Source organism: Solenopsis invicta, chromosome 2 (genome assembly GCF_016802725.1).
Source record: "Solenopsis invicta isolate M01_SB chromosome 2, UNIL_Sinv_3.0, whole genome shotgun sequence".
In the NCBI taxonomy this organism is placed as follows: Eukaryota; Metazoa; Arthropoda; class Insecta; order Hymenoptera; family Formicidae; genus Solenopsis; species Solenopsis invicta.
In genome coordinates, this window is record NC_052665.1 from 6,906,138 (window position 1) to 6,929,413 (window position 23,276).

Genomic DNA, 23,276 nt, shown 5'->3' on the forward strand with positions numbered 1-23,276 from the left:
GGAATGGGGAATAAATGTACTTATCGTGTGAGAATAGTTCGAATTTAAATGGAATCAAGTCGAATTAGAGTGGATTTGATTTGGTTTTAAATCTGAAAGATTCCAATTTGATTACCTATCTTGATTGTTTCATTTATATCTTCCTCGCAATCAATCTTGTATCAGCGCATACCAATTCTTGCATTTGATTGTTGACTTCTAAAACTTTTTATCACATTTCTAAATCTTACAAATTATTAAAAAAATTGTATACACGTTAAATAATTATTAAAAAAAATTTTTTTCAACATTTCGTAGGTTTGTATAATGATTTTAGAATTTTGAAAAAATTTAAAATTGCTTCATTATATTTTCTCAATAAAATGTACTGAAATATTATAACTTCGATAGTAACATTATAATTTCAATATACATATATGTATAGTTAATGCTCATTTATCAGTAAAAATACTCTCACACACTTATTGATTAGTAATTATTATAAATTTTTACTTCGCACATTATTTTTTTGTAATTATTTTCTAAAATTCTTACAATCAACTTTCTCATTTATTAAAACGAATCTGCAACTGCATTGAAAATACTTTATTACATTTAAATTACTATGGAATATAAATCCGAGAAAATTTGATTCAATTCGATTTCAAGCATACTATCAAAGGTTCGATTCGATTCGATTTGACCTCAATGCTTGTACACCTTTAATTTATAATTAAGTTTTCGTATATACATTTAAAGCAAATGCTATTAAAATTATATAAATATAAATATATTTATGAATAAAATAAGACAAATAAATAAAAATTAAAAAAGAAGACTAAATTAACTTTTTTCATGTCGTGCAATCTCAATTTACTATTTGAATTACAAAGTTCCATACATGCTTTTCTGATGATTAACTTCATTTAGACGATTTCTGTTAGCTCCCTTTATGTATGCTGTAAATATACTTCACGAAGTAAAGTCGATAGTACTCTTGAAGGGTTAAAATAGTCGCTCTCGAGGGAACCGGGTCTAAGTTGATTCACCTCGTTTCGCGAAGGTGCCTCTTATTACGCGTTGGTATACGAAGTTTCTGTAAGCTCGCGCTAAGACACAGACGGGCGAGGTCGCCTTTAACGCGAAGTCACCCGGCCGAATAAAGCCGCGACTGAATGAGATATAACAGGGTACTTACCCTCGCTGATGAGACGCTCGCCAGCGATGGTAAACCGTAAGTCGGCGGATGTTACGGGAGATGAATAACGCTCGCACAGTAGATATGGCTTAATATAACTTTTTTTCCGTGTACCCCGTTCTTTTATTCGCGCTTCCGCTTCTTCTCATTTCGTCTTTTCAGCGTCGCGAGCGTCGGGAGACGGATAGGCGGTGGCTTCTTTCTCGCAATTCGAGTAATTTGAACGCGCATCTGCGTGCCAGGTAATAGGATGCATCACGCTACCCGAGCTCACCCAGACACTCCGCGCAGTGCAACAAGAGAAGGAAATGCCAATTCACCCGAGACACGTTCATTCGCGAGGAAGAAAAACTATACTTACTTCAAATCTGGCATGTGACGTTTCTATTCTTTTCGGAATTAAAAAAATAGACTAAATTTAAGAGAGAAAGAGAGAGAGAGAGAGAGAGAGGGAGAATAACTGAATCTGAATGAAAAAGAAATACTGCATATCAGTAAAACGCAAATTAAAATATCATCAATAGAAATTTCATGCGGACCGTCGTCTTTAGGTTCCATTATTTACTCAGAGTATTGAAAATCTATACGTAACACGAACTATAGATTTTCAGTACTTGCAGCGAATTTTGGAACGCAGCCTATATATTAGAGAGAAAAAACAAAAAGTAGACATTCAAGATGGAGCTCACCAAACGTATATTACGTTTTATTTACATTTCTGTTATCGTATTTCGCGTGCCGCTAACAACAACCGTCACAACGCCGTTGGCGCCAACGATCGAATCTACCGTCGTGTCTACTGTCACCGATTCAAGTACGACAGATGAGGACAAGGTGGAGATGCCAAGGGTGCCGCTGACCGAGCAGGTTATGGACCACAACATACGGGTGAGCGACGTGCCCGACGTGGACCCGGAGGCGACGGACGTGCCTGATTCTAGCTTGGACAGGAATCGTGTGATCCGGGACGTGGCATATTTTATTCGCGCTCACAAGTTCCACGACTACGATCGTCGGTACTACAAGGGCGCGGAGGAGGCTAAGAGTAGACTGTACGAAGAGTTCCCGAAACCTGGTCTGAGATCTTTGCATTGGGAGGTGCGTAAGCACTGCGAGGCCAGTTTTATCGAGTGCCTGAAGTATCTCGAAAGAATCATTAGGCTTACGACCCTCAGGCGCGAGGACGACACCATCACAGTCATGAGAGAGCAGAAATGGAATGAGGTGAACAATACCGAGCAGATTATGGCCGCTCAAAGAGACTGCCAGATAGCCCAAAGGCGGGACAATTTCACCGCAGTTCCGTTTCAGGGTTCAATCGGCAAGTGCATCGATTCGTCATGAGTATACCTAATCACGTCGGAACATTAAGCTCGATTTGCACATGCTAACGGCTAAATCGTTTTCCGATCGAATAACCGAACTAAGCGATAGACTTGATTGTATCATTTACTCTCTCGAAATTAGATCCAGGTGCTAATATGTACGGGGTGTTCCCAAATTCATGAATTAAAATAGCATAAATTGTTGAAAAATCAAATTTAAAAAAATAGTTATTTGTACATTTTTATTTCAAGTAGTTTTTGAGATATAAGGACTTAAAGAGGTAGGATAGTCTAGTTTAGTCTCTCCCAGAGTGCAAAAAAACAATTTATATTAGAAAATTAAAAAAATTATTTATACATACGTGATTACAAGTTCTTGCACACATATTTGAAGAATATAAAGAAATTTTATTACGTCTTGATATTTTATTTTTCTTGCTGTCTAATTTAAAAGAAAGACGTTGAAAAAGAAACATATTTCGTTGAGTGACACAATTGCAGCAATTCTACTCACCTAAAATGAAGAAAAAAATTCTTAGTAATTATGAATGTGATAGAAACTAGGAAATAAAAAAATATTGCAAATTGTTAAAATAATGATAGTTGTAAAAAATGAGTCTTGATTTTTCAAAAAAATGTTTTACTTTAATGACAGCTATAAAAAAATAATTAATAATTACATAAACAAACATGTGTTTTGAATGTAAAATTTGAGGTTGATCGTTCAATAATTTTTACAATAAGATACCAATTGAAAAAAAACATTGTTTTGATTAAAACGCGTTTAAATATATATAAAAATATAAATAATATAAACCTATAAATGCTTCATTATTCTTTCATGTACTTCAATACAATTTTTTAAGAAGGAGCATATCCCTGAGAAGTATTTAGAATTTAAAAGAAAAAAAATGACTTTTGAAGTTCTAAAGTAGAACATTCTTTTAAAGCTGATCGATCAAAGATTACGTTCGCGTGGTTGTATTAGTGACTCACGCGACTGTCTACATGTAGTTTATAATTGGCCAGCTTTAAACCTTTATCTCAAAAATTACTGCGTGAAATAAAATTATTTTACTTAATTTTTAAAGAATTTCTTGTTATAGTATTTTAATTCGCAAATTTCAGAACACCTGTATAATCCGATCTATAAAAATTGACGGTACGAGTTATAAAAATTGACTGAACATAAATATTGTTTTCACATGAATCAAGTACGCACAAGTTCTGACGAACAATTAAAAAGCGATTCAATTAGAATTTAGCTTATTCCCAGTTATTACACAAATTATAGCTACAATTCATTATCACAATTATTATGTGGTATATAAACTTTTTTAAATCCACGTTAAATAATATTTAATTACTTAGATCAGAAAGATAAATTAAATAATGGTATTAATCGCTTGAGATAATAATGACATGGAAACAAACAGGTTTCAACATTTACGAATAATTACTTCGCGCAAAAAATCTCTTCAAGCTGCAATATGTAAAAACCAAAACCAATTTTAACATAAATCAATACGTTAACAGAAATGATATCAGATATTATTTCAATTGCTAATGAAAATCGTTGAATCCTGTTTTCAGAACGCTTCCAATGGCGCACTACCGTCAGCTATTATATGTGTTGGTACACGATGCTGAGTGTTCCGGACTTAGCCACCTTCGGCGAGCCCTGTGACAATCACGCCAACTGCCTTGATGAATACGGTGTTCATAACAAGGATCCACGGGCGGACGACACGAAACCGTACGCCTGCGCCCTGTACAGTTTCTGCCCGGACCATTGTTGTCCCATGAAGCACATCCGGTACATGAAAGACTGTTACCAGTCGCAGAGAAACCCTTGCTACGCTGAGAATCAACCAGGTGCGTGGACACCCGTTACAAATACCTACATCGCGCGAAAAAAACTCATTTATATTTTCTGGTACAATGTCCAAGTTAATTCTACGTAACGCGCAGTGTGATCGCATTTTATTGTATCGATAAAAACTCTATCGCAACGCGGTGGATACGTCAATCGTCACTAGTAATTCTAGAAAACAATATAGCATCTCTGCGTTTTTTTAAGCATCATTTACATACAGCCGATTCGAGTAAAAAGTATATAATTATTGTGATGTTCCTCGTAATCATAAAGATAATTCAAGCTGCCGAGCATCTGGCAGCTTGAAAAGTAATGCAGTAATTATCTGTAAAAACTAAGAATCTTTTAACAAAATAAAATAATTAACCTAATAATCTTCACGGAATGATCGAAGTCGCTGGTAACCGCGTGCACAATTAAAATTTGTGTGAATAAATCAAAACCGTATTAGTGTAAATTCCAAAGGCGTGCACCTCCATGGACGAAATTCTCATTTTGTCTGCGACAAAAACAACGAGTTGGCACTTTACTACGGTCGAGCTTTGCATGCTCGTTTGCATTCCATGTGGCCGCGCGCAAAATTAACCACCCTTAAAGTCTTTCCACCCTCAAACAAACCATCGTTGGTCGTTTGTAGCGCATCGAAAATGCACGCTGAACCGGGACGAGAATCGCGACTTCCAGGCGCTCAGAGCGAATCAAATTAACGTGAGCTGCGAATGCCATCGACGCGGTCATGAATGGTCCTCTAGATTCGGGCTGTGCGTCGACGTGAACGAATGCGTCCGAGGTACGCATAATTGTACGCGGAGCATGGGCGAGAGCTGCGTGAATCTGCCCGGTCATTACGATTGCATTTGCCGACTTGGTTATATTTATAATCCGAAAAAGAAACAATGCGTTCACAGTCTGGCTATTGAGAGAGCGTTAAAGGGTTACGTGGAAGAGTCGAAGGTCGAAAAAACGAAAAATCTTTTCACCAAGATCGCCCAAACCATTACCAGATCTGCCGGGAGTGGCTACGTACGTAGCTATGAAGTCAATGTTCTACTGATCTTAACTGTGTCTTACAGCGTCATATAAAAACTAATCATTTTTGCTTTTTTAATTTAATTTAAGAATTAAGTAGTTTATTTTTTCGATATTATGAATTAAGTGTATCCCTCTTGAAATTGATTTATGTTAGTTAAAGTATATTTGTGAACTTATATGGTAATAACAATTTCATTTCTTTTACACGTGTATTTATAAATGAGTGCGCACAGAAATCATAATATCATAAAAAATATGTAAATACGGAGTATTAGAAATAAATATTCCGCCTCACATACGGTCTATTAACAAGAAGACCTTGAATTACATTTCTTATTCTAACATTCTTATTCTCGTTGCAAAAAATAGAAAATAAAATATTTTCTAAAATATTATTTAAAATTAAACATTTTGTAAATTGACATAATTATGAGACTGTTTTGTAATATAACATAATTATAAGACTGTTTTATTGATAACGAAATATTGTTAATATGTAAAAATGTGGGTAATTTGTTTAGATATTTATTATAAAATTATATCATAAGATGTAAACAATTTTTCTTATATATGCGTTCATAAATAAATTATGCAAAAAATTGTGGCATATCAAGAAAAATGTGAATTAGAAATAAATAGTTCATTTCTTATATACTCTATAAGGAGGAGACCTCATTAACCTTTTAGTAATATGATATAAAATATAGTATATGTAATATAAATGTATAGATAAATATAGATAGATATTGATTGTTTATCTTTAATTACAACAATTGTTTCCCTTTTGTGTCGATAATGAAAACCTTACCATGCCACTAATTAATAATTGCCAAATATATGTATACCCGATGAAAGTTTTATTTAATCACTGGATCTATTGTGTGGTTTTATACAAAATATAATTTTCTAATTAATTGCTAATTAAGAAGTTTGTAGCGAATTAATATAACGCTACGCTACTCTGGTAATTTACACGATAATGCATTTTCGTTGATGAAAACAATTTGCAACAATATTACGATCGTTGTCTTATTTAATGAAATTAGTGCGTAAATTGTGAAAAGCTCGCCGACAACGTTATTGTAGTTTCTATTGCCGGATTAACATGGACGCTATATACGGATACAAATCGTTTAATAACAGTACACATGCACCATAATCCGTATCAGCACTATAAACTGCATTATTACCGCTTAGAAATATCCGGCCACTTAGGATGCGCCGCAACGTAGAAATTTGTACCCGTAACAATTCAAATTTTAATCTTGCTCGCGTAATAGCGCGATTCCGTGTGTTTCGTATACTATCACAAACGACCCTTTTTTCCTTTAACGGTTATTTGTCTGGCTAAGGGAAAAACAATGCTCTCGAGAATGCCGTATTCTGTACTTAGCATAACGGTAAAGTAAGCCAACTACTCAGAAGAAACATCCGGCGTGCACTCTTAAAGACGTTAAAACTCTCAGAACAGCCAATTATTCTTTGCGTTAACACTTCTGACCAAGTGACGCGTCACGTCTCTTAACCTTATTGTAAAACTTTTTTAAAATTGTACTGTGGTTTTCTGCAGAACATCAAAGGACGTTAGTAAATAATTAATAGCTTATGCTTTGAAGAATTTTTACGTATTATTAAACACGTGCAAATACAATATACATATTTTATTTTTAATTATGTCAAAGCTAAGTAACGAAAATGAATGTATGCTGTGGCACAAATATTAATATTACAATACTTAATTTTCTCACATTTTATCGTATGTCGAAATTATGTCATCGTTAATTTTAATGAAAACGAAACCATTGTTTCAGACAACCTTTTGAATTTATGTCGCATTAATTGAACAGTTAAACAAGATATCCTTAAAGCGTGCTTTATTATATTTGCGACATGAATAATTTTGTGCGGTAGACACATCCAGAATGAGATGAGCGACATACGTCACGCGTTACTTCATTGTTTCCACTATTGTAAAATTGCATGGCGTGAAAAAATACCGTCGACGCGAAGAGAAATCTGTACATAGACACAGACTGTAGAACATATGCGTGAAACGCGTTCGAGTCGGACGATAAAAAATATAGGTGGATCGAGCGAAGGGTCTGGCCAGGTCTGGCGATGCTGTTTTATTCATCGACGCGTTCGAATAGCAGAACCGCCACGTCTTTTCGCCAAAGGAACTCCCTGCTCTGTGTAATACATAAATGCATAAAGTACGATGGTTTTCCTTATTTCCGAAGTATAATATCATTCGTCAAGGTATGATCGCCTAGTAATCGTTTATCTCGATTTATTGGACGGGTGAGATTGATGACCGCGCATCCTGAAGAACGATCGCTTTTATATGTACATGCGGACTGTATAATTTATTTTTACAAAATTAAGGTACCTATGTAAATAAGGTACTTATTCGATATTATTAGATATTTAAATAAAAAGAAAAACATATTTAATGTCAAATATAATTAGATATTAAATAATATCGTTTTTTAATTTAAATATCCAATAATTCCCAAACAAAGCAAAATCTAAAATACGGTCATAAATGGGATCTTTTAGACGTCCTAAACATTTTATGACTATCTACTTTTAATCTTTGTGTTGAGTTATTTTTATTTTTATATTTCTCAAATTATATTCAATCTTGCTTCCATTCCTTTTCTCAAATATTTATTGTATTTATAAAAATGCGTGTACATGAATATATACATGTAAGCATCCGTTAATGAGCTTGGCTCCGTTGATTCGCTAAACCTAAATGACTGTGCGGATCAGTCCCCGCGGGAACAGACTGAATAAATGAGAAGTTGAGATATAGCGGAGAATACGCAAAGTAGATGGAAGGAAAGCAGTTAACGGTGCTCTCGTGCAATATTACCAATTGTTGTTTTCCTTTTCCTTTTGTTGCGCATCTCGCAAGGCAAAGTACACCGACATGGAATTGAGAAACAAATAAACTGTCGTCGGTGCTACGTAACTCAGCCACTGATTTCAAGAACCGCGATATCGTGAACACTTTCATGCGATCTCAATCTTTGTTATGCAATGCTACGCTAAACCGGTTCTATCTTTGTGCACTCACGCGAGTCGACGTTAAGATTACGATCGTATATCACTTTACAACTACATGCACGTAGTTTCTAATTTAAGCATAATTACAAACACGAGTCCAAACATAAAACTTTCGAAAGATTGTCGAAATGCTTTTTACATTGTTCTCGCGCTTTATACGTACGGGTTATTAAACTTTATTGACCTATATCATTATACTTTATTTATATCTCGGAATTGCAAAAATCAATGTGAAATTCCGCGAATTAGAGATAAATGAGAAAAAATAATACGAATAAAATATATAATCGATCTCTTCATCGTTAAGTTAATTGACATTAGATAATGATACATTATGGGTGTACATATCTCATTAGTTATTAGCACGTATCATTATTATGCTTATTAACGGCATATGATACATCACGTGAAATACTAATACGAATAATGTCGGATGACCAGCACGGCTCATCAGAAAAAGTAATTAACGTGCGAGATCGCTTGTGCGCTTTGCATGCATGGTATCATTACACATATTATCGTTATTGACCGGCGCTTATGACGCTCGGTGATGGCTATCGCTGAAAAGCTCGCGGGTTTTCATCCGCGTGTAAAACCACGGTTTGCTTCAAATTGGCTTAATTTTTTATTCGTAAACAGCGAACCATCGGGCGCGATTTGTCGAGCCTGGGCATTGAAAACAACAGGCGCGCGCGGACGGGCATGTATGAAACGAAACATGCACTGGAACAAAAAAATGCACATATTCATACATGGAAATACTGCGGCGGGGTAAAACGAGACCGGGCGCGACGCGGCGTTACAGCGAAATTGTGCGTCGAATAGCCGGACGCGTAAAAAAATCCGAATATTTTTCGCGCCGTATTTGTACCAATTGGCCATCCTAACATCAATTTCCCGTCTCGAATCATGTCAGTGGAGCCCATTATAATTCTTCGCCGTCGTGAGAACTTAGCTAGACATGTTCAAAAAGCAAACGATCAATGCGTAATAGAGTCTAAATATTTTTCGGAAAATGGTATTTTTTTTTTAAATAATTACAATGAGAAATTATATAACGTATAAAAATTTAAATGCGATGCATGCGTTGTGAAACCATTCATTTATGGAGAATAACATCATGTTGAATGTTACATCGCATTCGATCGTTAGTGGAGATACATTCATTTTCTTTTTATCCAACAAATATGATACCAGATTCATTATTTGCTACGAGTCGAAATTAGAAACTAATGTATAATAAAATGGATATTTTCAACTCGTTAACTTACTTGCTCGTAAATTGGAGATACATGCGGTGCTTGATTTCAGCGCGATAGAGCACTCGACCGCAACTAAAGCTACGGATTTTATGGTAATGTAAAGCCTACGTAACTGGCAATCTTGGTAAGCGTAGCTACGATAAACATCGATCTCATTTACATCGAAATACCAGTGACGTCGATGAGGCTCTTTGCGTTGCCACTTCCATGCCAATTCAATTCCTTTGTCTCAGTTGATCACCCGACACTTACAACACGTCTCATCAAAACGGATCGATATTATGTGGGCCAACCTAATTATCATACTATACTCGATTTTCATATTCGAACCAATTTCCACGTTTGCAGAAAATAATTTTAAGTAATAATTTAGCAAGACGTAAACATTTTTTATATTCTTACGAAACAACGTGCACGCGTAGCAAGAAGTGTCGAACCAAAACTGGTAGCTGTACTAAAGAAATGCTTACGGTAAAAACATCGAATTGCACTTAGAAAGCAATCCATATGCATTTTGCAATTATGTAGTATGTATATTGCGTAAAATGGCGAATAATTTCTGAAATATATGCCAAAGGCGTTTTAAAAAACATTCTAAAATTTTTCTTTCTACATGTATTGCTTTTACATTTAGACAATTCTTTTTTTACATATTGTGTGTGTGTGTGTGTGTGTGTGTGTGTGTGTGTGTGTGTGTGTTTGTGTTTTGTGTGTGTGACACAATTATTTAATATATACATTGAGAGAAAAAATATCTTACCACAAAAAATTTTACTTACAAAAAAATTATTTACTCGGTGGGTCAATTCTAGAAAATATTTACTGTTAGACTATTTTTATATTCAAGACAATCAGATTTTTTAAATCTAAGAAAGCAATTTTTTTATTAAGTAATATTATATTTAATAATATTATTTGTTTATTTGTGCAATCGTTATTTAAATGTAAAAAGTGTAAAAATATAAAATTATGTACTTAAGATAACACGTCTATTTACTTCAAAATAAATATTTTTACTTAAACAGAACAAACAAATGCTTGCGTCAAAATATATGGTTTTAAGAAAATAAATTTTTTTTCATTTATAATAAAAAAATTTTTCTCTCACTGTATTTTGCTAAAATTAATTGTAAATTATGCACAAGCTACCGATAATCTGTCTCGAAATCACACATACCCGTGATTTGACCATTGCACTAAGGCCGAACATAAATGTTTATTTTTCCTTTCTTAGTAAGCGATATTCACGAGGTACTATCACCAGGTAGAATCGAGCGCTACGCGCCGTTCACCGCGGTTCGCTGTTCGAGCAGGCCCCAGTCGTCGAGAATGTCTCTGTGCGAGTGGTACGCGAATCGCGTGGTGCTCCTCACGGGAGTCACCAGCGAATTGGGACGCACACTGTTGGAGAAGATCCTACGGTGTTTACCGGACGTCAAAGTGTATATCGTTCTTAGATCCCAAAATGGTTTGAACGCCGAGGAACGGGTAAAGAAGATATTCGCGTCACCTAGGTACGAACGGTATCCTCCTCCTGTTCCTTCTCGCGTTCATCTTGCGCCTGTAAATCGCGCCAGGCGCTCGATATCGTCTTTGTGAGCGTTAAATTGTGACCGCGATTCCGGTCCGAGGCGTGCGCCGAATTTATTCCAAAGGACATCGAACTGAAAAAGACACCTCTCTCTCTCTCTTTTTTTCTCTTTCTCTCCTCTTTCTCCTTGCGTCCGGTGGCCTTCCGCGGGAATTCCGGAAACGTGAAGCACCTCACGTTGTGGGAATCGATTGCAAAATTGGATTTTCGTTTCGCCAAAGTCACACGCAGTGACAGTAGATTTAAAAATTTTTTGCAAACAAAGTTGTTATTACTCTCGTACTATTCTTTTACATAAAAGAATTTTATCGTAAAAAAAAATGACAGTGTTATACAACGCAGAGGAAACTTTCTCTCAAATTTATTCGTGATAAAAATTCCACGTATCACTCGGTAAAAAATTCAATTTTACATCAATATTATGTGAATACATATTTGTAACATTTTATTTCATCTAGCGTTTGACATGCAAATTAATATTCGAAAGCCGCATGAAGCAATTCCGATTTAATTTAACTCAATTCGTTAAATCTCCTATTAAAATCCATATCATGTAATAATTTTGACAATTGGAAACTTACCGCGAGCTCACCACGATATTGATTGAAATGATAGTCGTATTCGATAACATCGCGTTGCAATCGCTCTTTCAAAATCGTACGGCAATAACGATGGAATCCAAAGCGAGAAAGTGAGATCGAAGGCGTGTATTTAATTGGATGCGCAAAACTATTTTCGCCCCGTATTCGTCTCATCGTAACTATCGTCAGGATTGCAAAGATGCTTGCGAAGTGAAACTCGGCGCCGTGCATCGCGCGGCGGCCCTCTCCCCCTCCCTTCCCGCACCCTCGGGGAGGGAGCAGCTAAAGCTCGTAGAGAGAGATTTATTTTCATTAGCACACGCCTCCGTGCCCCCTTTAGAAAGATTATGAAGTATACGCGGCCCAGGGTGCTTTTCTTCCCTTTTCTCTCCCTCTCTCTTTCGTCCTCGCAAAATCCGCGACCGCGCGGAAAATTCGTCCGCGCGTTTTGAATTTCGCGAAATTAAAATCCGCGAAAGGATTGTCTTCCCCCGGGAAATCGTAGTTACCGCCGGATCGCTGCGTTTTTCCGCTTGAAAAAGAGGATCGCCCCGCGCGTAAATGAGAAAATGCAAATGGACGAGCAGCCCGAGCGTTCAAGGCCCGAGCGTTCAAGGTGCAACCACTTCAACGCTATTACGTTCGGTGAAATCGCTCTCGGCTGTGGCGGCTTGTCGGATCCTCCTCGCCCTATTTGAAACTCTTCCTAAATTGTACCCTTAAAATAATTACGATGGTAATTGTATAAATCTCTAGGCAAGACTCGAAATGACAAAATATGTTGTGCTTCTCGTCTCAAATAAGTGCATAGAATCGGGAAGTATTTTAGTAATTTGCATTTTTGTCATGTGCTCTGAATATACACTCGTGGAAAATTCAATTGGATTGCACTAGTGCGCACTGGTGCGCACATTAAAGTCGTTGATCTATTCTAAGTGTGAAAGTGAAACGCGTGAAACACCCAAAGGAAAGTTTCTTCGAGTCAAAAAAAAAAAAAGAAATGATTTGAATCAAAGAAATTTGTGCATTGCTATATGATTAAAAAAGTTTTTTTAATTTGAAAAAATTGTTTGTTCTTCTTATTGGAATTAAAAAAATTAGTTATGCAACACAACTCTTCTTAAATGAAAGAAATATATTTTTAAAACAAGAACAACTAAATTATTTTACATTTCTGTTAGTACTCTCTTCGAAATAAAAACTTATTTATTTTAATTAAACAAATAATTTTGACAAATAATTTATTTACTTTTGAAAAGGCTAACAATGTCATTTCTTGAAATTAAATAATTTTCTATTTTCCCCAAAGATATTTTCACTTTAGCTTAAAAAAAAAACTAAGTTAAAGAAACGATTTTATTAATTTAAACATAATTTTTCTCTGGGTAATCTCAAATAATAAAATACATATTTTACGAAGCAGCACAATAAAGTGTATTGAGAATTTTGCCTGAATCTATTTATATATTTATATTAAACACACATAACAATCGATTCGTGTACGATTGCTTTAATATGCACTATGGTACATACTAGTGTATTCAATGAAATTCGCTATTAAATCTACACATTAAATTTAAGTAAACAAATTAATTTCCAATTTGTATGATTTGTATGATAGACGATTTATTATGCAATAACAAATGTGCTTCTGGAATAAAATAAAATTCACGATTTACTTTTTCGTTTTAATGTTTGTATGTCTCGCACTCACTTCGACGATAAGCACACAGGGAGAAGACTTTGCATCGTATAATTTGAATTTCTGTATTATACGGCGATTGCTTGACATTTTTAACGGCGTCCGTTTCGCGCGACCTTTTCATACCGCGGCGCATCTCCATTTTGATGAAACCTCCTCACAGTAAATTCCAAAGCCGATTTGCGTCACCTACGTTATTATCGCCCGGCAGGTATGAGCGACTGAAGCAAGAGATGCCGGGCGCGATCTCGCGCGTGAAAACGTTCGAGGGGAATCTGCTTTACGAGGATCTCGCCCTAAGCACGAAGGACAAAGCCTTGTTGAGGGAGGTCACCGCGGCCTTTCATGCCGCCGGGCCACACGACTCTCTCCTGGAATATTGTCAGGAATTACCGAAGCTCAAGAGTATCGCCGTAGCGTCCACCATATTCAAGCATCGTGGCAAGATAGACGAAAGCCTGCAGAATGAAAAGATTCCCGAGTTACCGATCGCCCTGGTGCGGTTTTCCTGCATCGGACCGGCTTACAAGGAACCAATGCCCGGATTCGTTGAGAGTCTCAAAGGACCCAACGCCCTCATGATCGGCGCGGGATTCGCGTACGGCAAATCGGAATTACAAGCGGAAATCATCCCGGTAGATATAGCAGCAAACACGCTGATCGCGGCTGCGTGGGAAGTCGGCATGTACGTACGAAATGCAAATATTATATTATTTGTCTTGCATCAATTTTTAAAAGTTTTATTCGTTAATAAGAATAGCATATTTAACAATTCAGGGGAAGATTAATCAGCAAGCCGAGTTTAAAGCGCTTTTAATTCTCGTTGCTACGAACTATTGTGGCTATGTTCGCATTAATCAAACTTAACACGCCGTAACTCGTTTTATTGTAATAATTTAATATTCTGCACAGAAAGCCATTTATCAATATGCATATACAATATGTTTGCGTAAAGACCATCAGGTCACTCTTAAATATTAGGTTCGTTTAATGTTTAATTAGAGGGAGAAAGTTTCGCCACTAAAGACGTTCATGTGCACGATGTTGGGCAACGTTACGGAGCAGTAATAATCAACGTTGTTTAATTACCAAAACGTAAACCAGAAAGTAATGATTACTATTTTCTTTCAGAGATACATGTTGCGCAATCTGTTCTTTTTTCTCAAAGCAAGTAGCAGTTTTTGCTTTTTGTTCCATTCAGAAAAATAATTATCGATAATACGTGTTTCAATAGAGTTTTGTTGTTGAGAAAGGATATATCGTAATATCTTTTTGTAGAGGTAAATGTATATGTTACAAAAACAATATCAAACGCAAATAAAAAATTATTATATAGAAAAATTATGTTTTAATTACTATCAATACGGTCTATCTTTTATCAATAACACAAAGTGCAAAATCAAGAGAAATTACAAAACGTGAAAATTGTCCGTACGTAAAGTTGATTATATTTATCGATTAACGGATCTGAGAAAAATAATTTGTTTTATTTAAAAAATTAAATTAATAATAAAAAAGAATAAAACCTTTCTCACTGTCCGTTGCAGGTTTTAACATATCGCAATCGGAATTCGTTGCAGACGCGGCTTATCTAGTTTTCCAATGCGAAATATTGGATACGGGCAAACACGTTTTACATGTGCGCGCGGTTTCCGTGGTTGTTACTGTTTGCTCGCATTCGACGCTTCCGCTCCAATTGTCTAAAGCGGAATTCGTTCTTTTCGATTTTTGTTCGAGATTCACTCCTCAAACCACTGAGAGCATGACCATTACTCCCGCCTTAACGAAATCATAAACTCTTTGTGTTCAAATAGCGAATATTTCTCGATAACTTTTCTAATATAGTTACGTGTAGTACGATTGTCAATCAGTATTGTAAATTCCCTGGCATTTACTGTATTTCCAGAACAAAGCTACCGGCAGTTCTTTTAAGTGTGAAAAAATTTTCATTCTCGTGCTAAAAAAAAAGCGAATACTCAGTTTTTAGTTTTCTTCCTTTAAGTAACGGTTAACAAAAAATATGTTCTTAATAATATCTTAAAATACACTTGTCATTTTTTGCATCTAAAACAAATATTTACTTAAAATAAATTTTTGCGTATACACAAAAAAGTATATTTAAATTAATTATAAATTTATGAGCTTTCTACAATAAGCTGTTAGTAAAAGCTTAGAAGTCAGAAATAAATTCTAAGTGTAGTGTGTCATAAGACAGTAATCAGTGACTGCCGTGGAAAATGGCCAAATTTCATTTCATACGACTCAAAATTTAGATTGAGCAATGTTATTAAATTAAATTAGACTAACGCAACAATATGACTTATTTTGGATGCAAGTTTTGTAAGATTTATGACTTACAACTACATTGTTAAAAATACATAGCAAGATTGAATGTAATGTAACAAAAGCAAATTTCAAACTGCATTTACATTTAAACATTTATGCTGTCAAAAATGCACATTTCATACAAAAATTTCATACACATTTTTTAGTTATATGAGTAGATACTAGTGTAATTAAAAAATACATTGATTTTTTACATTTTTAACAATGTGATATAAGTGGTGAGCTAACGGCTTTTTGTAGAAAAGCTATTATTTATATATTTCAAATATTTCATATATCCGCAATTCTGTCGTAAGTACATCTAATTTCTTCTGAATCCTAGCAATTTAATACTTCAATTAAGAATATTAAGTTAAAACAAAAAGTTGATTTGCTTATTATTCTGATTTTGCTTTTAATACAATTTTACATTTTTCGAAAGAGTATAATATTCTTTTTTTCTTTATATGATAAGTTTTTTCTTAAATCTGATTAGAGTTTATTTTGAGACAATTGTAAAGAGAACATTCTTTGTTAAAGGTAATCGTTACTTACTAGAAGAAAAAAATCTCTTGAGTAATTACTTTTCTTGACAGAATTAATATTTACCTGGATGTGAAATATCAATTGAGATTTATAATACAATGCTCATATATTGAAAATATAATGATACTTGTTGCAAGTAGTCAATTTTTTACTATTTAATTAGTCGTTAAATATCAATTTGTGAAAAATTCGTAACGTTGTCTAAATTTGTACGATTGTACGATTATTCGTACTCGGTTTCTATGACTAGCTTTCTATTAATTCCTGCTGCTGCTAATGGTGGAACTAATTTAATACCTACGTAATTGCAACAGCGTTAGCGTTGCATTAAAATTATACGATATGCTTCTGGTTTCCATGCCCACGTTTGACTGGAGTAAGTCATAAGAGACGCGTGTTTGACGCATAAGCACCGAAGGTGCTTCTCAAAAAAGTAAAAAAAAAATGTTATTTAAAACAATTCCACATTTTGCAGTCAAAGCAATGTTATTTAAATTGACGCTTGCAACAAACGTTCTGTTGAGGCAGTATCGATTAAAAACTGTGCATTTTTTGTTAATTTTCAGTATAAATATATTCGAATATATATACTCTTTATTTTCGACTCACGGAGCACTTGAGCGATTCGTTGTTCAACAAAGAAAATGGATTGTCGGAGATCATACGCGAGATTGCAGTTGAAATCGCTAGCTAAATTGTGTCCTACGCAATTGACAGGAATATTTAAGTTGCATTAGAAAGCAAATGAAATAATTAAAAATATAGATTGATTTGCACGTACAAGACGCATCAATGAAGAAAATGTTTACGCGGAGTTTAAAAAGGAATCTAAAATCTAAAATAATATTGTGCTGTAAAAAGGCAAGTATTGAATTACGAGAGAAACAATTTAAATTCCCAATTAATGAGCCGTTACCAAACTTTTCTCTCTATCCGCCTTAAGGTTTTAATTAGACGATACGCACAACGAGAATCAAACTGGACTTTTTAAATCGCAAGCTTTATTTAAGTCAGCCAACAACGAACCAATCGAATGAAACTTATAGCTAGGCTTTTCCGGGCTTTTCCTAGAAAACCCGGAGAGCTTACGTTTGATTCTAGTTTCAACCAGAAGCATCTCTTCGCTTCGCTCTGAAGTATTTCCGAACGACTGAACTGCGAATAAGTTGATTGCATTCGCCTTGCAAGAAGCAAGGCGCGCTATATCTGTTTCTTGTGCCTCTTTCTTTCGCCTTTGCCGATTATTCTCGTATTTTAGAGGAATTACTATTCAGAAATACGATTAATTATTGGTAGTTGTTAAAAGTAGTTCTACCTGAGTTCTTACCAGTTACGTTGTAACATAAACCCTCCTAAGCTATTATCTGCATAAACTCTCTGACAACAAGTTATTTTCTTTTTGTATATGCAAAAGAAATTAACATTTAAGAAAATTATGCAATGTGGTATATTTTTTTGTCTCGTCCGATAAAATAAAATAAATTATTATACAAAATAAAATTATAATTATAATTAAATAAATTATATTAATAAAGTTTTATATAATAAAATTTAAAACTTGTGAAATTTACAAGTATTAATGCAAACGTACAAATGTACAAGATTAGTGTAAATAATTTAACTAAAACAAAATGTGCCGCCTTAGAGCATACATGTACGTATATGCTCTAATAATAAGTGTACCACGAATAGAACAGTTGATTATCTCGGTTGATGATGCAACAGCAAAATTACCCTCAGGCAATTGCGTTGTCATTGCAGCATCATATGCTTCCTTTCTTATGCATTTTCTCATTTTGTCACAGGACCAAGACTACAAAACCAGTCGTTTATAATGCGGCGTTGTTAGGCTGCACGTGGGATGATCTGATTAAAAAGAGTCAACGGGCCAGCACGAAGTTTCCCTATCCGACCTTTGGATTTCGTGGAATGACGTCCATTCTACCGCTGTACTGGATTTTGATACTGTTCTTCGAATGGCTGCCATCCTTACTCTGCGACAGCATCTTTGGTCTATGCGGCAGAAAACAGAGGTACCACGGGCGCAAAATTTATCGCGAAATTTCACGAGTCACGAATTTATCGTCATAGCTTCGTCAACGTCTTCGTTGGCGCGGCCTTTTCGTAGTCTCGCGTAAAATTCAGCGCAGTCATTTTTATCGCCGTCACTAACTTTGCTATAAAAATGATTTAATACCTTTGGAAAGTGTCGAGGTTGTTCTTTTCCGTTAACTTTTAATCGCTACTTTGCAATTTATTAATATTTTATGTAAATAGAACACATAAATTGTTAGCGAAGCTATCGCTTAAATAGATGTTACACTTTGCTCTTACGTTGCGTACTCTTTCATATATTAGATACTTGATCGAGAGGTCACGGATAAGCTGCTTGTACTGGAGTATTGTCTAAGTTTAAAGTTGGTTTCGCAGCGCTCTTCTGCAACAGCTGGCAATATTAAATTTGCTCGCGATATTAACTTGTTCGGAGAAGGCAACACTATTAAAGGCACTAAGTCATTTTCTAAGAGCGTAACGCTTTACTTGATATTACGGCTCAATTTATAAGTTATAAATAGCTTATATGTTGCGTTAAAATATGCAGCTTAAAAATTAAAACGGAAATTCTACGTAACTTCCTAACTACATTCCGAGGCCGTCAATTTTCTTTAACGCAATTTACTTCCATTTGTGTAAAATATTAAAGTTAAAATGTTTACATGTGTAAAATATAAGTTATTATTCACAACAAAATTTATGTAGCTTCCCCAATTTCGTTTCACTTGCCTATATAATATGATGATTATAAATTCGTGAGACGATCGCAGGTAGTATTAAATCTCGATGCACCTAGGAGATAATCTTTCGTTGCATACGCGAGCATTAAGAAACGATTAAAGCCGTTCATACATGAAACCTCGAACTTCGCCGATAACTACTCTTGCGATCGCGAGTAAGTTTCCACGAGGAGACTCACGCGAAAGTTTGATCGTGATCGTGAACGCTTACGCTCAGTCTCTTCAACTTTCCGCGTCGTGAAAGGCCCGCAGCGGCGCGGCGGCGCGCTCGCGGTTAACGCGCCACAAATCGTAAAAGTAAAAGTTATCTGAACTGTGATTTAGGCTCGAGTGACGTAAACAGGTTCGCCGACTTTCGCTCGCGCGAGTGAATGCGAAGAAAAGAAAAAATTGCGTCTTCGAACGGAAAAACTCGTTTCCCCGGTCGCAGAAGTTGCACCACCGCTGATGTCTGATTGCTTTGAGAAATGAAATTTGATGCCATGATCACGAGAAAAACTTTCGGAAAAACTTGACGGGCTTTTCCATCGAAATTTTATGTACCTTTAGAGAGCGTTCGGGTGGTTTATTACGACACGAGACCAGCCGTTATTTTCAACGGAATATTCATTCGAACAATGGCCATTGATTAGCTTTTTTAACAAACTTTGTAAAAAAAAGGAAGTTTTACAACAGTGTTGGATATAAATAATTGACATTGTTGTTATATATTTTAATACGCGATACGAAGGAAAAGAGAAATACTCAGTTGCTATAGAGACCGATTCGCTTCATGGATCGAGTTGTGAACGAAAATATTTTCGCTTTCGGCATTCGTCCTGTCAAATACTTTCCTGATTTTTTCGCTTGCTCTCAGACGCGTGCAGAGTAAATCTTGCGCACTAACTTAGCTCCAGCTTTCTTCCTTCTTGAAAGGAAACTCTCCCGTCAAGTTTTCCGCGATTCCTTCGTAATAAGTTGGATTGGAAATTATATAGTTCGCGACGGACGGAGAAAGTTTTTTTATTATCCTGCTCGCACTTAATGGTACTTTACCATCTTTTTACTTGACTACGATTGAAATGGCTATTTAAAAATCAATCTCGGGAACGTTTCATTCGTTCTATCCCATATACGCGTTTACATATATATTCGAGAAAAATACTGCATCGTCTAAATATTTGAAAAAAAGATCCCTACGGAAAGAGTAAAGAAAGAATTGCGAATAGTCGAAATCGCTAAAAGTTCGAGTGCCAAAGGGATCGGGCGAGACGGGCATTAATGGTAGGAAGGAGGTAAAAGAAACGACCAGTCCTGAAGGTAAAACCTTTACTGCTCCCCAGGATTCTCGCAGAGTTCGACAGAGTTCGTAATGCACTTCAACCTTTGAAGTCAATTTCATCGAGGCCATGGCTAGCGGAAAGGAATCGCGTGTACCTGCTGCAGGAACGTCTCACGACGGAAGAACGGGACATATTTCCGATCGCCCCGGAGATCGACATTGAGAGTTATGTCTTGTGCGCTTATGTCTTGTGCGCCGCAGCCGCCACCCGGAAGTACTGTGTGAACGAGGACAATCTTAAAATCGTAACAATGATTCATCAGTCTTTATTATATATTCCCGTGATATTTGTCGTCGCCTACATCGCAACGCGTGTAACATAATATACAAGTTAGATCAAAATTATTGTATATTTGTGTACACAAAAAGATTTTCTTTTTACAAAAAAAAATAAGTGAAAAAGAGAACATTTTTGAAACATCTTTACACTCTGATATTTATATAATGAATAATCGTGCTTTTATGTAATTATTGATTTGCAGCTTATAGGATTAAATTATAAACTTGCACTTCAAGTTTCAATTTTATTTTATATATTTGTTTCAAGCTCAGCCCTATTTGATCGATTGAAATATAGAATATTTTCAGAGTGTAAAGATGTTTCAAAAATGTTCTCTTTTTTTACTTATTTTTTTTGTAAAAAGAAAATCTTTTTGTGTACACAAATATACAATAATTTTGTATAATATAATAGTATAATATTATATTATATATAGTACAAATTCTATATTTTCAATCGATCAAATAGGGCTGAGCTTGAAAAAAATATATAAAATAAAATTGAAACTTGAAGTGCAAGTTTATAATTATAATGTTATATAATATAACATTATGCTATATATAATATTTTATATCAATACCGTGCATACGCATCAACATGTATGTTAATGTTACAATAGTACGATATAGTTTCTCTATTATAAGTCATTTTAACGCAGAATTTTTTTTTTGGTGTAAAGAAAATATTTCAATTGCACACGAGGTCGATTCTGGTGGCACACTCTTCTGGAACCATACGTAACGCTTTGCAAATATTCGTGCGAGTTGCACGAGACGCCTATATGAGAAAATGCCGTTTGGGTGAAAGTTTCTAGGCACGGCAGTATCAACAAAGATATATTTCCACACACACAGCACGTTCTCTCTTATGCAATATCGCCGTGCTGACTTGCACTCATTCCCATCGAAAGAGAATACAAGGAAAACGGGGAATATTATTTGCAGATTTTGTATGTTTTCTCTTGAGAATAGGAATGCGCAAAATTCTCACGAAAGCTGCTCGATGCATGCAACGGCGCGGTATACGAATTGTCTTGTTTCAAGGCCAAATACGAGAATACGAGAATACGACTCTCGAGCATAGCGCAGCGACAGTTTCAGCAATGATAATAAACGTATCAAAATATATTTTTTTTATTATTTATACAAAATTATTTTTAATTTATAACAATGTGAGCAATTTTGACGGAAAATATATGTACATTTTGTATGTAATAAATTATTAGATAAATATAAAAGTAAAATGGAACACTGTAAATAATAAAAGAGATTTCCTTTGTTTCTCAAAACTGTATTTTCTTTTCTTCCATTACTCTTGATTCGCGTTTAAACCAGACGTGGTGTTGCAAAATTTATATTATCTAATACATTAAAAGCTCCCGTATAATTTACTTGAGAGCTTTCAGTTATTTTTTTAAACTCATGCAAATTAAATTCTTTTATCATTTCCGCGGTAACAGGACAGTGATGTCTATCTCGCGGTGGAATGTTCTCATCACTACGTAACGTACGTCATCTCATTTTTTCCGCTCTTCGTTGTCAGCAAAAATTTCGTTCGCGTGACCGGCGTGGAAGTTTGAGTCGAGTTGCGCTTTCAAAATCCTATTACGTGGAATTTAGCAAAGAAAGTTGCGGATTAGTTTCGTGAGATATAATTGGATATGGTGGGTGGAATTGTGCCTTCATAATATAATAATTGGCAACGTCTATTCTACGAGACGAAGTTTCTCGCTGTCGGCGAGAGGTTGACCTGAAAGGTTGAGAAGCGAAAAAAGAAGTCACAGACAGGAGGATAGTGGATGGAAAGAATGAAATAACGGCTAAAATAGCACAAGCAAGAAAGAGAGATCGAATAGGACGTGGTGGGTGTACACATTCAATTTAACTCTAACAGGTATGAATAAGATGTATATATCCGAGTAAATATGTATGTGATTGCTTCTCTGCAAAAGTGAGTTATGCTAGCGTGCCTGGAACGATGGAATAGCACATTCGAAGGAGGGAACATCAAAGACCCTTTGTAAATCCATTCAACGTTTCTTATTTCCATAGAACCGTTTCGCAAAAATATCTGCAACACTTAAGTGTAGATGAAAATAGTTTCGTCAATAACGTTGCTAAGTGTATGCGAAAAGTATCCTGGTAAATCTTTATCCTTCATTTAAGAAGATGTTATTCACAAAAATCTTTTAGTAAATCCATTTTTCATGTTTATTATTTATTTATATTTAAGCGAGACAATTTCTGTCAATATTTTACGGAGAGATTTCGAGCGCTCTTGATCATTTCACGAATATCATCATCTATCAAAAAATGACATGAAATTTGCCGGTACTTCTAAACTTCCTAATAGTTCTGTCACCGTCTCTCCTCGCATCCGCGCGACCAAGCG

General features: G+C 35.4%; 3 protein-coding genes across 3 annotated transcripts in view; 2 read left to right on the top strand and 1 right to left on the bottom strand.

The window, feature by feature from the left end:
• Positions 1-23,276, bottom strand: part of LOC105200795 (zwei Ig domain protein zig-8) — a 190,157-nt gene that overhangs the window by 112,628 nt on the left and 54,253 nt on the right. The window lies entirely within an intron of this gene.
• LOC120356977 lies at positions 1,695-2,617 on the top strand. Its single transcript, XM_039446069.1, has one exon. The coding sequence runs from the start codon at positions 1,856-1,858 to the stop codon at positions 2,519-2,521; it is 666 nt and encodes a 221-aa protein (XP_039302003.1). The 5' UTR covers positions 1,695-1,855; the 3' UTR covers positions 2,522-2,617.
• On the top strand, positions 4,131-21,728 carry LOC105200941 (fatty acyl-CoA reductase 1). Its single transcript, XM_026130128.2, has 5 exons — positions 4,131-4,377; positions 10,979-11,258; positions 13,830-14,303; positions 18,295-18,522; positions 20,607-21,728. The coding sequence occupies exons 1-5, from the start codon at positions 4,131-4,133 to the stop codon at positions 20,926-20,928; spliced, it is 1,551 nt and encodes a 516-aa protein (XP_025985913.2). The 3' UTR covers positions 20,929-21,728.